Genomic DNA, 15,854 nt, shown 5'->3' on the forward strand with positions numbered 1-15,854 from the left:
GCCAGTGGGGAAGACCCCCCCCCCCCCACCAAATGCCTAGTGAGCCCCATGTCCCCCCACAGAACGCTGACACTGCCAAGCAGCTGACGGTGACACAGCAGAGCCAGGAGGAGGTGGCACGTGTCAAGGAGCAGCTGGCCTTTCAGGTGGAGCAGGTCAAGCGGGAGGTCGAAATGAAGGTGAGGTTCCACCCCCCCCCGGAAATCCTACTATGCACTATCCCACTATGGGTTTGGGTGCTTAAGTTCTCTGGGGGCTGCTCCCGAAATTCCTGCCCTGGGGAAAGGAGCCATTCCCCAAGATCCTGAAAAGTCTTGCAAAAACATGGGCGAACTCCTTCCTGCTCGTGTTCCGGTGCCGAGCGGGGCGGCAGGGGCTGAGCCCCCGGTGGGTGTGTGGTTGCAGCTGGAGGACCAGAGCGTGCAGATGGAGCAGCTGCGGCAGGAGCTGGATGCCCGGCGGGAGGAGCTGGACCAGGCCCAGCGCTCGCTCGGCCACGCCAAGCAGGTACAGGGCTCAAATCCCTGGCACAACCTCCTGTCAGCACCTCCTGCCACCTCTGCCAAGCCAAGGGTGTGTGCAGCAGCCCGGGGAGCTGTCATGGGGCTGAACGTTGGGTCCACCCCATCGGTGGCATGAGCTGGGCATGTCCTCAGTACCACGCTCACCTCGCAACGTGGTGAGGGGTGAGTGACAAGGGTCTCCTGCCCTGGCGGCAGGCAGGGGTGGAGCTCAGCGCCCAGGTGGAGGCCCTGCATGCTGAGAAGGAGGTGCTGAGGCGGTCGGTGAGCGAGAAGGAGTGTGAGCTGCTCTCTGCGCGCGGTCTGGTTGAGGAGAAGGAGCTGCAGCTGAGCCAGGAGGCAGACAAGGCCACGAGGGAGATCCGTGAGCTGCAGGGCAGGCTTCTGGAGAAGGTATGATGCTGTGTGGGGAACCTGGTGCCCCTTGGCTCACCAGGGCTAGGCATCTGAGGAGACTGAACACCTGTGGGGCTCAGCAGAGCCATCACACCTGTGGGTAGTGGGATGTGACCTGCACCAGTTGCAATGTGACGTTTGGGTCTAATCAGCAAGTGGGCTCTCAGGGGACATGCTCTTGACAGGGCCATGGTGACAAGGCTGCTACACCCTGGCTGTACCACCCACATGTCTCTCCTGTCCTACAGAGCAACCAGGAGCAGAACCTGCAGCAGAAGCTGCTGGATGAGCAGTTCAGCATCCTGCAGGAGACGGTGCGGGAGGCAGAGGACATCCTGCGTGACGCGGTGGCCAAGCTGGACGACCCACTGCACGTACGCTGCACCAGCTCCCCAGGTACGGCCTGCTCAGCCTGCTCATCCTCCAAGATGTTGCATCTCAGCTTCCACCAAACCTCACACCCAAGGAGGTCAGGTTCAGACTTCCCAGGAGTGAATTTCTAGCTCATCTCAGTGCTGTTTTGTGTCAATTTTAGTGCTGTTACCTGGGCAGGGCTTTAAGGACCATAGTTGTCTTGGCTTCTGCTCAACGGTGCCTCATGGAGTCTGCACTCATGCTTCTTCAGGCACTGGGTGACTGCACTAACAAGGCCAAATTCGTTACAGATTACCTGCTCAGCCGGGCGCAGGCGGCGCTGGAGTCCACGGACACCCTGGAGAACGGGCACAAGCAGTACGTGGCCTCCATGGCAGGTACCTGGGGCTGGGGACTGGTGGCGTTGCTGGCATCTTGCTTTGATTTTTATACATCCAGCAGCAACTGGCTGCTTTGGGGCCATCAGCAAGTGTGCAATGCCCTGGTGATGGAGGGACATGGTGGGTGGAGTTGGTGGGTTCCTGTGTGCTCCTTCAAGGAGCAACCTGCAAGTTGGAGGGGTCAAACACTGACCTCTCCAAGCTCTTGTACTGATCCCTGGGCGTCTTCAAGGGTGGGTCATGGTCCCCAGGACATGGCAGGTGGTGCCCTGGGCTGGCAGGACCTGACCATGTCCTCTTGCTGGCAGATGCTGCAGGGCTGGTGGGGGCTCTGGCCCTCTTCGCGCACCTGACGGCCGACACCATTGTGAACGGCAGCGCCACGTCCCACCTGGCTCCCACCGACCACGCGGACCGTGAGTGCCCTGTCTGGATGCCGTGGGTGTTGGGGGGGGTTTAGCTTGTAGTGATCGGTTTTGGGGTGGCTGTGCCTTCTGATGGGGGGCTGGATATGGCACAGGATACTCCCCACAGCTCCATGTGCGCCCCTGCCCAACATTCCCTCCCCTCTGGTGCCACTTCCTGGGCCAGGAATGTTGCTTTGCTCCTGGAAGCCAATTTATGCTCTTCTGCAAGAAATTGGCTGGATGCCACCAATGCTCAGCATCATCTCTGTGGCTGAGGGGTTGAGGAAGTGGAGGGTGGCGGGAGCGGGATGGAAGGAGCCCTTGAGGCCCAGCAGTGACCCATCCTCTCCCCAGGGCTGACGGAGACGTGCCGGGACTGCGGGCAGCAGAGCCTGGATTACCTGGGCAAGCTGAAGGACAAGCAGACACTGGAAGGTGCTGAGCTGGGGGACGTGCGGCGGGCGCTGCGGGGGGTCCTGCAGCTGGCCCAGGTAGGAGATGGAGCCCAGCACACCCACCTTCCCACCTGGGCTGGCAGGGTGGGTTCGCTTTATTTCCTAAAGGAAAAAATCCAAGCAGTCAGGTCATGCAGCAGCCCCTTGCCTCCCTTTGGCAAGGTGGGATGTGTCTCCTCACAGCCTTCTGGCTGCATCCCAGGGAGGTAAAAAAAAACCAAACAACTGGCTTTCCCCATTGTCCAGGGTTGAAATCAGAGAGTCTGGGTGGGGTGAGCAGCTGGAGTGGCTGGTCCCCCATACCTGCAGGGTCTGGTGCTTCCCTTGAGTTAGCTCATCTTCTGAGCACCAAGACCCTTCGTGGTGGTACATGGAGACAGTCACCCTCAGATCAGGTGGAGTCTATCAGCCCAGTAACTCCCAACTTTCACACATTTCTTCTTGTGAAGTCCTCATTAGTGCTTTCCACTAATGGTAATAATTCAAAGGCTGTCATCTCTCCAGAGCCCTCTGCAGCCCTGCCCTGATGAAACTGCTTCTGTTACTGAGTTTTGTCTCCTTGATTTGGGGCAGGTCTTACCTCTAAGGCCCCTGTGTCATGTTAGCAGCACAAGTTCTTCCGCTCTTGTGGTCTGCAGAAGGCTGCTCCTGCAGCTTTATTTTCTTAGGGGGAAAAAAAAGGAGTCTGATACTTTGGTTTGGTGTTACTTCTTACAAATATTCCCTTCCCTCCCTCTGCCTAAAACCTCCTGGTGGCTGCTGCCTCCTCCTGCAGGAGCTGAGGCCCAAGAGTTTAGACATCAAGCAAGAAGAGCTGGGGGACATGGTTGAGAAGGAGATGGCCTCCACCTCAGAGGCAATTGAGGACGCAGTCAGGCGGATAGAGGTGAGATGAAGCTGCAGGACGGGTTGTTTTGGTGCCTTGGGGCAGCAGTGGCCATTCCTCCTCCCTCCCACTCACCGTCACAGCAGTGTGGTGTCCAGCACTTCCTCTTGTGTCTCCCAACAGGAGATGATGAGCCAGGCCAGAAGTGAGAGCTCTGGTGTTAAGCTTGAAGTGAACGAGCGGTGAGTTCTGAGGGGCAGCAGGTTTGTGTCCCATGCCCATACCCTGCTGGGCTGTGTCTTACCCCAAAGCTGCATGAGCAGCCCAGTGCTGCATCATCCTGATGCTGAGCACAAAATCCTCTTTAGAAGGTGGACCTTCGTCTTGCACATCTAAGCCAATTGTTCATGGTTGCTTAGAAGTAACCTGCAGGCTGGCTGGTCTCCAAAGACCTGTTTTCTGACTGAGGCCAAAGCCTGCTTCCCTGGACACAGTGTTGGTCGGTGCTGAATACTTTTCTCTTGTTTTCCTACAGGATTCTGAACTCCTGCACAGACCTAATGAAGGTCAGTACTGCAGAAGCTGAGCTGGGGTGCCAAAACTGTCACTTCCCACCATTGGCAGCCTCAATCCTTCACTGTCAAATCCCCATCAAAACACCACAACCCATTTTTTGTCTTTGTTCCAGGCTATTAGACTTCTTGTCATGACATCTACAAACCTACAGAAGGAGATAGTAGAAAGTGGTCGGGTAAGTCCCCCTTACACTTGTCTCTGCACTGACATGAAATCTGGGAGAATTTCCCACCATTTGCAGAAACAAGCTGCATTTCATGCTTCCCTGTGTGGTCCTCTCTCAGTCTGGCTCTCCACACACATCACTGTCACCTTTGCAAAGCCTTGTCCTTCTAAAGCTCATGGCCCAAACTTGGGTGTTTTAAACCCAAACGTGGGCTTGGGGGCTCCAGAGCTGGCTTTCTGGGTACATATTGAAACAGGCCACTAAGACCAGCCTGAAGGGCACAGAAGTGCTGCCAGTCCCTTGATTTTTGGCATTATAGATCAACTTATATATTGTTATATTTTATGTGGATATTGATACTGATTTTTATATTGGATGTTAGAAACAAGCTAACTCAGGCCATCATGTTTTCCCGACAACAGGGGGCAGCAACAACCCAGGAGTTCTACGCCAAGAACTCCCGCTGGACCGAAGGGCTGATCTCTGCCTCCAAGGCCGTGGGCTGGGGAGCCACGCAGCTCGTGTAGGTACCCCCAGGACCTTTTCCACGGTCTCCACAGCTCCTCGTGCTGTGTCGAGGGCCATCCCACGCTTCTCCATCACCACATAACCCAAACTGTCCTGCTGCCTTGTCTGCATGGGCCATTATTGCTCATTCCCTCTCATAGCCTGGGTCAGACCACGCTGCCACCAGAACAGGGTCTGCTTGCAAAGGAGGAAAGTTGCAGCAACCAAATAACTCCGTGTCCTGGTTCCTGCTCAGCTGGTCATGGATGGGGTGGTTGGGATCAGGGCAGGGTTTCCCCAGGAAATGTAGAGACAAAGATCTCATCTGCTTCATTAGGGAAGCACAATCCTGCCTCCTTTGGTATTCTATACCCGTCCAGAACTTCTGGATCTGGGCTTTGAGCGATTGCTTTGTAAATGAGCTTTAAAGAGTTACAGGCAAAGGTGCTGGTTCAAAGCCTGATGCTGGTTTCTAGGGGTTTAGCAGGAGTTAAATAACCCGCACTTGCTCTGCAGTGCTTGGCCAGTATCTCTAATTCCATCTCCCTCCTGATCGTACCGCAGGGAGTCAGCAGACAGGGTTGTCCTGCATACGGGCAAGTATGAAGAGCTGATCGTCTGCTCCCATGAAATCGCTGCCAGCACAGCCCAGCTGGTGGCTGCCTCCAAGGTGAGTGTCCCAGCAGGACTGTCTGCATGTGGCTCCTCAGTTTTGAAGTCGTTCTGTTCCTTTTGCTGTCCCACGGATGCTTTGGGGCAGCGGTGTGTGGCCATCCTGTCCTGCAGCCTCCTGGAGCAGGGAGGAAGAGAAGCTCTTCATATTTCCAAGTCAGTCTGTGCTTTTAACCATGTGTCTTCACCTGCATTAGTGTTCCCACCCCCAGCCTCACCACCCCTTGCCCTGGAAATGTAGGTGTGTAAAACCTCCTGTCTTCCTCCTGTCAGGCTGATTATGTAAAGAAAATGTTAATAACTAACAAGACGCCCCAAATAAGTAACTGCAGAAGCCAGGATTGAGAATGATGGATTTTTGGTCCTTGTCACCTTTCCTGTTGGTGTGGGTGGCAGTGATGGGTAGAGGTTTCAATGCACAAATAGGGATGCAGGTTGGGGGGGGGTAGGACCCAAACTGCTTTTTTACAGCAGGTGGTTTTAAAATTAAGAGCATGGTTTAAAAAAAATAAATGTATAAAATAGCTCTGTCTTTGCTGCTGCTTATCCATGTGTGCTTGGCTCAGCTGGGAGCAGAGCTGGTTTGGTGTCCTGGGGCTGAAGGGCCTTGCAGGGATCACCTTGTCTGGCTGTGATGGGATCATTGGGAATAAGCACGTGTCCATCTGTCCGTCTGTCCTTTCCACCCCCAGGTTTTCACGCCCAAGGGCAGTTCCGATGTGGTGTGATGGGTGTCTCTGCTCTGGCACACAACACAGCTGCCTGGGGGCTCCCCAAGGCGGTGTGGAGGTGCCGTGGTGGGGACCCACAGCCACCCCCGTGCTCTTTGCAGGTGAAGGCTGAGAAGAGCAGCAAGAACCTGGGCCGGCTCCAGGAGTGCTCGCGCCACGTCAACGAGATGGCGGCCAACGTGGTGGCTTCTACCAAATCAGGGCAAGAGCAGATTGAGGAGAAAGGTGAGGTTTTTGCAAAGAAAGGGGTGAAAAAAACATGCTCAAATAACTTCCTGGCCTTGTGAACACCCTGAGGTGTCTGGCACGTGAGGGTCTTCTGAAAAGGGTGTTGTCAGTGAGGACCCTCTGCTTTTCTCCATAGACACCATGGACTTTTCGGGCATGTCCCTCATCAAGCTGAAGAAGGAGGAGATGGAAACACAGGTACAGCCACGAGGGTGGAGTCGGTGCTGAGCTCCGGATCCAGACCCAGCAAGGGTGTGGGGGGATCCCTTCTCCCCCAACGCTGGGGATTGGGGCGGGAGGGGGTGGCACCCCCAGGGCACACAGCACCCAGGTGGCTCTTTGGGCACAGGTGAAGGTGCTGGAGCTGGAGAAGCGCCTGGAGGGCGAGCGGGTGCGGCTGGGCGAGCTGAGGAAGCAGCACTACGGGCTGGCAGGACCCTGCCAGGCGGAGGACGAGGAGGCCAAGCCAGCCCCAGCCCCCCGGAGAGGCATCCTCAAGAAGCCCCCCCTGGCCCAGAAACCCGGACACGGGGAGGTAGGAACCCCAGGGGGGCACACGGGGTGTGTTCCCAGCACTGGGGCACTGACGTCTGGGTTTGTTTCCCTCTCGTTGCAGCCCGCGCGGGACGCCGGGGCCATCGTCTAGCGCGGGTTCCCAGCACTCGGGTGCCTTGGCCCTGCTGTGCCTTCCTCTGCAGGGTCCCCTCCCTGGCCTGAGACCTGCAGGCTTTTTAAAAAACATACACACGTTTTGGTGTTTGTTTTTTTTTTCTCCTTTCACTTGATCCCGTAGCCAGGGGAGCTCCTCCTGGCTGCCCTCCTCCTCCTGGCCTGCCAACCGGCTCTCCCTGTTTAATTTAATTTGGGGTTCATTTGGGTTCATTTTTTTGTTTTGTTTTTATGAAACTTTATCAGCACTAGAAGTCTTCAGCAAATGTAGCTTTCTACTGTACTGCTCAGACCCTTTCAGAACTGTGAACTGTTTTTAAAGGAGGCAAGTGTCAGGCTTTTCTTGCAGCCGTTTTTTTGAAATTCCTCCTTTTCAGCCTGAGGAATCATTTGACTTTTTTTTTCCAGCAAGGGCTTGGTCCTCAGCAGGGAGGGAGCCCTTGGCCTTGGCCCGTGCACGAAGCAGGGCTTTTGTAAGGGAAAAAGCAGTTTCTAGCACACACTGGCAATAAGGATACAAACAGCTGGGGTTTTGTTGTTGTTTGTTTGTTTTTTCCTTTTCTATTTTTTATTACTACAGCAATGTCAAGGGATCGGTTGCATTATGTTTTATATTTAAGATAATTAGCAGAATTAAATCTAACCGTGGCCCAGGGGGGCCAGGGGATAGAGAAGTCTGCAGCAAAAAGGAATTACTGATGTGGAGAGACGTGGGGGCAGGAGAAAAAAAATCCTGGCAGCTTTATCTTCCCTTGGAGCTACTACCGTGCTGTAGGTTATTAAAGAAGCAATATTTAAAATACATGTTGTGGTGTCTAGTCAGCTTGGTGGTGGTGGGGGGTCATGATGAGGGGTTCTGCTGGGTGAAGCAAGACAGCCATTTGGATTTCGGGGCAGCAAAAAGGTAAGAAAGGTTCCTAAAGGAATCAGCTAAAGCACCAAGGTATGGTGAGGGTGGTGGGGACACAGATGGGTATTGTGGCCCTTTGCACACCAAGGGCAGGGGGGTGTGCAGGTGTTTGGTTTTTTTTAAGTATGTGTGTGTGTGTGTATATATTTCATATATTAAAATATATTTTATAACAAATATATATTATATATAATATATAATCTATTATATATATAATAGATTGATACCTAATCCCTGGAAGTGTTCAGGCCAGGTTGCATAGGGGTTTGAGCAATTTGGTCTTGTGGGAGATGTCCCTGCCCATGGGGTGTGGGAAGGTTGGAACTAGATGATCTTTAGGGTCCCTTCCCTTCTGTGATATATAGATATATATATACATACACACACACATACACTTGCATGTTTTTTAATATAGCTATATCCACACGCACACACATTTTTGTATGTCTAGGTCTGTATTTCTGCTGTCTCTCCTCTCTCAGCCTGGAGCACCAAGGCAGCCCCACCCTGGGCTGATGGGTTCCTGCAGCACATCCTGGTCTGGGCTCTCACGGGCAGCCCGGGTGACCAGCAGCTTTACTGCTCTTAAGGAGCTTAACCAGAAAGCAACCTGGGCCCAGCAGCGTGGGTGCAGGATCAGGGCTGCCTTCCAGCCAAGGCAGCTGGTGCCTGCAGCCTGACAGCTGCTCCTCAGAACCTTTGGCACATGCCTGCAAGAAAGGTGGATTTTTGTTTTATTATTAATCACCGGGAGGAGCTGAGGGGCCCAGGGTGCCCACACCTATTGGTGCAACCTGGATACACCAGGGAAACTAAGATTTGGAGCTTGCCCAGGCTGCCCGTGATGGGGAACACAGAGCCTTTGTAAGAGATTTGTGAGGGTCCTTTTGCAAAAGTCTAGAATCAACATTGTTATCTAATTCCTTGTGACCACAGCCCCCACCCCAAAACCCATTACAATACATTTTCATACAAGCCACAATAAAATAAAACAACACATCACTTTCTGTTCCTATGATTAGCAACAGGCTACCAAGCAGCTAACTAGAATTGTAAGCTGCTGTAGTTCAAGAACACACATTTATAAGGGATTTTATTGTCGTTCTGTGCACTCTGGTGATAGGTGAGATCTGAGAGTGCACATCACAGAACAGCAATGACACCTGGCAGGGCAGGGAAGGGCACATCTCATTTCCCAGCTGTGTTCCAGAGTAAAAGCTTTGGTGTTAACACTGGTGTTACTGGACCTGGTGAACAGCTGATCTAATCCTGCAACCCCAGAGAGTTACATCCTTCTCCACCATTCCAGGGAGGTGTGGAGAGGCAGCACTGGAAGAGGCTGACCCAGCCCTGTCCCCTGGGAACTGCTGCCACATGGAGTGACAATGTCTGGCCACATCCAGCAGCCACCGTGGCCAGCTCTCTGCTTTCTAGTTTCGTTTCTTTCAGAGACCTCTGTTGGTAGAAGGAAGTGCCTTCTGCAGATACTCACAAGCTATTTATAGAGGGTGATAAAGATACGTTTGCTGGGAGACCGACCTCATCCTAACCCCTTGCACCCTTGCATTTCATCATGGAAATACTGATTAATCAAGAGTACCAGCTTGTAAGGCTCACCCCTCATAAGGCCAACCTCAGCTATGCTCGAAGCTTAGAGAATTAAATAAATAAAGTAAACCATGGCCCTAAGAATGATGCTAATTCAACATCACTGCTGGTTCACTGTGATGTACTTAAATGGATACTTAGAGAGCTTGCAGGTACAACCAATAATACAAAGCAAATACAAAGGCTCAAAAAAATATCAGCAAAAAAAACCCCAAAACAAACTCCAACTGGCCACTTCAAGTATAAGCTACATGCTAAAGTAATTTTTATACCAACATTAAGCTTACTGTCCAGGTAAGATTTTGTCCACTCCTATACTTTTTGGAAAGTATTTGCTCTTTGTAGGAGATTAAAAGGAAATTAATAAATAAATCACAACTGCAAACTGTATATGCAAAGGTTTCTTTTGAGACTCCATCAAGATTTCCTGCTGTCCAGGATCCAGCTGGCTAATGGCTTTCAATACCTTCATTGTTTCTGTGGAGGATGTTTAACTTGATGTGCTAGTGAGAACAAGTTTTACTCAGCACCTCTAACCAAAGCAATGGAAAATAAGCAAGCAAAAGTTATGAAAGATGAGGATTCTGCTCCCCTGCACTGAGGTTAGGACAGTACAATTTATATTTCCCTGCAGCAGCTTTCAAACAGTGTGTTATCAAAGCCCTCCTTTCCCCACCCTTTGGCTCCCTCAGCAGCCAAACCTCCAGTTACCACAAATTAGTTTGAACACAAAACACACAGAGCAGCTGAAGTTCAGGAGCAGCATTGCTAAAGAGAGCAAAGTTTACAAAACACAAGTGTCTCTTAGATCTCTGGGGGCTAAAAAAGCCCACTGAAATAAAGCACACAAGTAGGAAGCACTGACATGCTCTAGGAAGCCAAGTAAAAACACCAAACCCAAACTTCTGTAAAATTATCTTTTTGAGAGCCCTGAATTAAAGCCAAGAGCAGCACATCAGCAATTGCAAGATTTTACTTCCCTTCCATGTCAAACCTGCTGGAAGTGCTGACTAAAGCCCAAGTTACCTGCACCTGGGCAGTACTATTCTCAGTCACAGTATTTCCTGAATAGCCCCATCAGAAAAATTACTTGGGAAACACAGAAATATCAGCTAATGCAATTTAACATATGCATCATAGGTGTGCAAGTTTAAACCAAAAGAGGAGAACACAAAGATGTGATTCCCCTTACTAACCACCTACCACTGCTGGTAGCCCAAGACAACACAGACACACACCAGCCCAGAGGACCTTGTTCCATTTCCTCATTTCTTCACATGCACCATTTCCTTCTCAGCCAGGTGATCTCCATCCAGCACCAAGAATTGCAGCCAGTTGGTCACCTCCCACCCCTAATGGGGTCCAGGCAGCTTCTCTCAAGACTTATCTTGCAGAAATTAGCCCACCCCAAGAAGAATGATGAGCAACTTTAAAAGCACATAGTAAGGTGTGGAATCAGTTGATGGGGTGAGTGGAAATGGTCTCAGCCCTAAGGGAAAAAAAAGAATTCCTACTCATCATCTACAAGAGTGCAGGTTGGAGGCAATAAGTAGTACTAAAAGGTAGCCCTTAGCTTACAGGAGAATCCAGGGTTCCAGGTGTGCACTAACACATCTTCTAGCCTCAGCAGTCTGCAATTGATCCTGCAGGCAGGGAGAAAATTGGAGATCTGGCTCCAGGTGAAGCTGAGGGCTGCCCATGGCCAGGCTTCTCCAGGGACAAAGTGCCAGCTGGGCCACCAGGCTCAGTGAGACTTCTCTAAAACATCAGTTGAGACAATCGGACAAAAGAACTCAAAGCAACACGTCTTGTTTCTAGTGACAGTCTCAGAGAGGTGGACAGACCTGTAAGAGACTTGTGTCAGGGTTGATTATTAATATACAACCAGGTGAGAACTCATATTACAGGAACAAGTGCTAGTGAAGGATCTGTGTGGGCTTGCACAGCCTCCAAAGTGAGCTTCCAGAGAGAAGGGACAAGTCAAGACCACGTGAAACCCTGCCAGGGGTCACTGACACACCACTCACCTTTTCTCTGTTATTTATTTTATTCTCCATTACACACCTGACATGTGAGTCCCCCACCTGGCAAGGTCTGACCATACTGGGTTACCTCTCCTTGGCACAGGGAATAATCCCACTCCAAGATGAGCTCCTGGTGCACGTGAGCCACGGGGAATGGCCAAGGGAGCCCGTTTTGGAACAGTCACTCCTTGAAGTTGCCTGCACACCTTCTTCAAGCAGAGCCAAGTTGAAGAGCTGCAGCTTTTACATAACACCATCTCCTTCCCTCGCCCACCTGCTCTGAGTCAGCACAGCCAGTTTTCCTCAGCTGCAGTTTCCTATTTCTGCAGCAGCAGCAGGTTACAGAATGTCTGTAGCCACCACAAACAGAACCTAGCAAGAAACAATTTCAAAAGGGATCTTCTTCCATGTATTATCAGTGACTCTGCAGGAGGATTTCTATTCCACATTATTAAAAAAGCAACAGATCACCACACACACAAAAAAATCACATCAGGTCTTTTCTGCCCTCTGACTCATACTCTTGAATAACTCTGGTTGACTCATTTCTCCTAACTTATCTTAGCTGAAATGCAATTTTTTCCCTGTTTGAAAAAAACACCATCAGTGTTGAAGAACATTAATGTAATTCCACCATGATGAAATGAAGCCACAATAGCAACATGACACCAAGAGATATGCTATTTTATTTAAAATCAGACCACAGTAGATTACAGAAAGACTTATTATGCAAACAAATCCACTGTATGTTTCACACTGGCCAGGCACATCAAACTGCCCCTTTCTGAGACTGTCCAGGACTACACAGAGGAACCATTCAGGTGCAGGACGACTCCACCTCCTCTGAGCTCCATGGATGCCAGGTAGCTCTATACTCAGGCTAAAGGAATTGCTGATTTGAGCGCTGTAGCTACGTCATTATTCCAGTTTGAGAGGGCAGAGAAGTCCCAGAAGAGGTCGAGGTTGAGGTTGCAGAAGTTGGGGCACCAAGTGTAACTGTTACCCATGACCAGGCTGCGCCCAAGGCTCTGCCTTCTGGAGTCACTAAAAAGCTTTTATCCTGTACAGTCCCTCCAGGGTCACTTGTACAAAGGTGACCTGTGTGGAGTAGCTGTGTTGGAACCAACTCTGCTTCCTCTAGAAGACAGAACTGAAGTGCAGTGAAACTCATCCTTGAGTTGAAGCCAGTCAGTGCTGATCCTCAACCAACCGTCTACAGTGGAGTCAGTCACAAAACTGCACACACGACTGGCCAAAGCCATGCCCTCCCAAGAGAGCACCTTCAATGCTGCCAACACTCTAAAGCCATGTTACACATCCTATTGAAAAGATTTTCCTCCACTCCAATTCCTTTGGGGAAGCAGATGCTCTTTGCAGCAGACATTACACATCCTCAGACAACATAATAATATATATATATATAGTGGCAAGCATACCGAGTCACCCCCTCTCAAGTCTCAGCTTGCCTATGGCATTTTAATCTCACTATCTTATAAACAGTGCAAATTAGTATGATTCTAAACATCCTAGCCAGAGCAGAATTTATTTATTAGCTATAAAAGAACAGAAGAAGCTATCAAAGGGCAACAGGTCAAAAGCACCAACACAACTCTGGCCCAACTTGTTCAGGTTAGTGTTTTGTAACATTTCTTTCTGACAGGATTTGAAACAGCTTTCCACAGTCCTCTTTCTCCTTTAGACATCACCAGCAGTCAAGTAAATATTTACAGTTTGTGTGCACACACGCACAATTAATGGCAAAATGCTTTTCATGAGCAGCTGGATTTCAGTTAGGAGACTGCTCTAACTGAAACATCACATTAGTTACATTATCTAAGTTCAAACTTACCCATCAGTGAAGGCAAATATAATCTTACAAACAGCAGACACAGCCTTTTTTTTTTTTTCTGAAATATTAGGGTGAGCTTTTTGTAAAAGTGCTCTTGAAGAGCCCTTAAATTAGAGTCAAGCAATGGCCATTCAAATGGTAAGAATGCTAATATCCTACTATTACAATCACCAGTAGTGATCCTAAGGCACATCAGCCACATGCATATGCAATAATGCATTGTTTTGCTTCCAGACAGAAACATTGCATTAGCTTTGTCTGTAGTTTGCACAAGAGTCTGGTTTTAGATAAAGGATCCCTGAAAGGTCATGGTATCACAAAAGTTACCAAAAGACAGAAAATTTAACAAGTAGTAAAAATATTTTGAGGCTACCAATACCAATAAAGTTAGATACACAAAATGCAGTGCAAATTCACAACACACTTACCCATCACCTCCATCACTTCTGAGGATTTTCAGCCCTCGGGGAAAAGAGTTGGCACTTGGTAAGTGTAAAAGATACCTGGTTGTTTTTATCAAATGTTAGCAAAACTGATTTGAGAGTGTTGTAGAGTTTTTGTGTAGCAGGCTCAAAGGAGGAACTTCTGTACCCAAGTCACCACCCTGATAGCCTACACCCACTTTAATTCCTTCTCAGACACAAATCGTTCCTACAGGAGACTTATGTTTAGCATCCAGATGCAACAGTTGCCATCCAAACATCAGCACTAACAGCACAGCAAAATTACTTTGAAACGAGTCATAATTAACCATGCTTATATGAAGCTTCAGTGAGAAAATAATACCAAGGAAAGATCACACTATTTTAAAAATAAAACAAACACATCCTGTACCATCACTAGATTACAGAAAAAAACCAACACACTTTGCAAACAAATCCAATGCACGTTGCTTCACAAAATCCTCCCTCTATAGAAACTTTCCAGACTTGCACTGGGGAATTGGTTCAGATGCCAGTAACACTGACCAGCCTTCTGCCCTTTGTCTTCAGAAGGCAAAACATGCCAAATAACCACATTTTTAGAACAGAGAGCTTCCTGTTATGAGTTTAATTTCAGATTAGTATTTGCTAGCAACTGCCACACTCCAGAGGAAATGATTAAGGGATAGTCAAGGGCCTTACGTAAAGAAAAAGATATTCTATTTTGACTGAAGCTGTTTGTAGAACAGACTTCCCAACAATGTAGTGCACTCCAGGACAATGATATGAAAATGTTTTAAAATAATCCAGGGGCTATGACAGATTCTGGACTGTGAGTTTCTTAAACTATGATGAATTAATCAAAAGTTGTGGATGTGAGAAACTGGCAACGAATTTATGGACACATTCTGTGCAAGCAACGAGTATTAAGATTTGCCTCCCCTAATGCCAGATTAAAATGCCAGCATGTGTCTGCACCTTAGGCTTCAAGAGTCACATTGAGAATGAAATTTGAGCTCCCCCTCCAGTGGCACAAGCAAGTCAAGAATGGATTATGCAAGATGCAAACAGCCACCACGGATCTCAAGAAGCTTTTCTTTTTTGTCTGCTTGCAGGGGGACGTTACCTACAAATTCCAGAGAGAAACACATGCCAAAAACTGCAAAACTAAAGGAAATGGGCAAGTTAAAAACAGCTCTGCCAAGCAAGAGACTGAGTTTGAGGGTTCAGATGAAATCGTGGATTTTCAAGTGGGCAATCACATGAAACCCCAGTATTTGATTAAGAAAAGACCCTGCTTAGATTCCTGGAATCACATGATATCAAAAGCTAAGCACCTGTGTAAAAAAATCACTGATGTATCCAAGGTGTGGAAAATTTAAAAAAAACAACTGTATGAAAGAGTCTTAATAGACAAGGAAATAGAAATGCCTAGTAACGTTTCTATAAAACTCTAAACTGGCCCTACAAGTCAGTTTAATTTCAAGAGACCAGGACTTTCAGGATATCAATCTATTTAGGAGTGGGAGGAGTGTGTGCTTCTACTATGAAAAGTTTAAGGAAACAACTGAAATGTAGAAATGAAACTCTTCTAACTGTTGGAAAAACCACAGGACATTTTCTGACAAGAGTTTCAGTCCAGCAAGCTCTGGCAACTTTGAGCACTGCCCAGGAATGACCCTGCCTGGGTACACAGCAAAGGGTGCTGGTGGGACCCGCTGCAGCCTTTTGCCCAACGTTCAGATCTGGCTGTGACTATCCAAACACTGGCACTGCCTGAGAATTCTTTAGAGAGACAAACAGCTCCCAGTTTGCCACACACAGACGTGACGGGAACCCACTAGGGCAGAAGAGGATGCTGATTTGCTACCACTAAAGAATTCCAAGCAGGATTTGATTGGTAACATCAGGAAATCCACCCTACGTTGTCCCACAGTTTGATGGCTTTGCAAAAAATCAGACCCCACCACCTTCCCAGACAAACCTTGTTGTCACTGATATTTGAAAACAAAAAGAATCACCATTACCAAATGTAACTGCAAACCTCTGTGCCACAGCTTGGATTTTATACTCCCTTGTGCAAAACCCAGAGGCTTCCCACTGCCTACACGACGTCTCTGATGGGGAGGGAC

At 49.0% G+C, this 15,854-nt stretch overlaps 1 protein-coding gene across 1 annotated transcript in view; it reads left to right on the forward strand.

The window, feature by feature from the left end:
* Positions 1 to 6,886, forward strand: part of HIP1R (huntingtin interacting protein 1 related) — a 17,307-nt gene extending 10,421 nt beyond the window's left edge. Inside the window, exons 17-32 of the mRNA XM_010002542.1 lie at positions 406 to 507; positions 720 to 914; positions 1,166 to 1,313; positions 1,583 to 1,669; positions 1,981 to 2,088; positions 2,434 to 2,570; positions 3,310 to 3,420; positions 3,544 to 3,602; positions 3,896 to 3,926; positions 4,049 to 4,111; positions 4,525 to 4,625; positions 5,174 to 5,279; positions 6,114 to 6,237; positions 6,377 to 6,438; positions 6,590 to 6,775; positions 6,857 to 6,886. Of these exons, the coding sequence (XP_010000844.1) occupies positions 406 to 507; positions 720 to 914; positions 1,166 to 1,313; positions 1,583 to 1,669; positions 1,981 to 2,088; positions 2,434 to 2,570; positions 3,310 to 3,420; positions 3,544 to 3,602; positions 3,896 to 3,926; positions 4,049 to 4,111; positions 4,525 to 4,625; positions 5,174 to 5,279; positions 6,114 to 6,237; positions 6,377 to 6,438; positions 6,590 to 6,775; positions 6,857 to 6,886 (1,650 nt within the window). The remainder of the gene's footprint in view (positions 1 to 405; positions 508 to 719; positions 915 to 1,165; positions 1,314 to 1,582; positions 1,670 to 1,980; positions 2,089 to 2,433; positions 2,571 to 3,309; positions 3,421 to 3,543; positions 3,603 to 3,895; positions 3,927 to 4,048; positions 4,112 to 4,524; positions 4,626 to 5,173; positions 5,280 to 6,113; positions 6,238 to 6,376; positions 6,439 to 6,589; positions 6,776 to 6,856) is intronic.
* Positions 6,887 to 15,854: the final 8,968 nt, after the last annotated feature.

This window comes from Chaetura pelagica, unplaced genomic scaffold (genome assembly GCF_000747805.2).
Source record: "Chaetura pelagica isolate M959 unplaced genomic scaffold, ChaPel_1.0 scaffold618, whole genome shotgun sequence".
Classification (NCBI taxonomy): Eukaryota; Metazoa; Chordata; class Aves; order Apodiformes; family Apodidae; genus Chaetura; species Chaetura pelagica.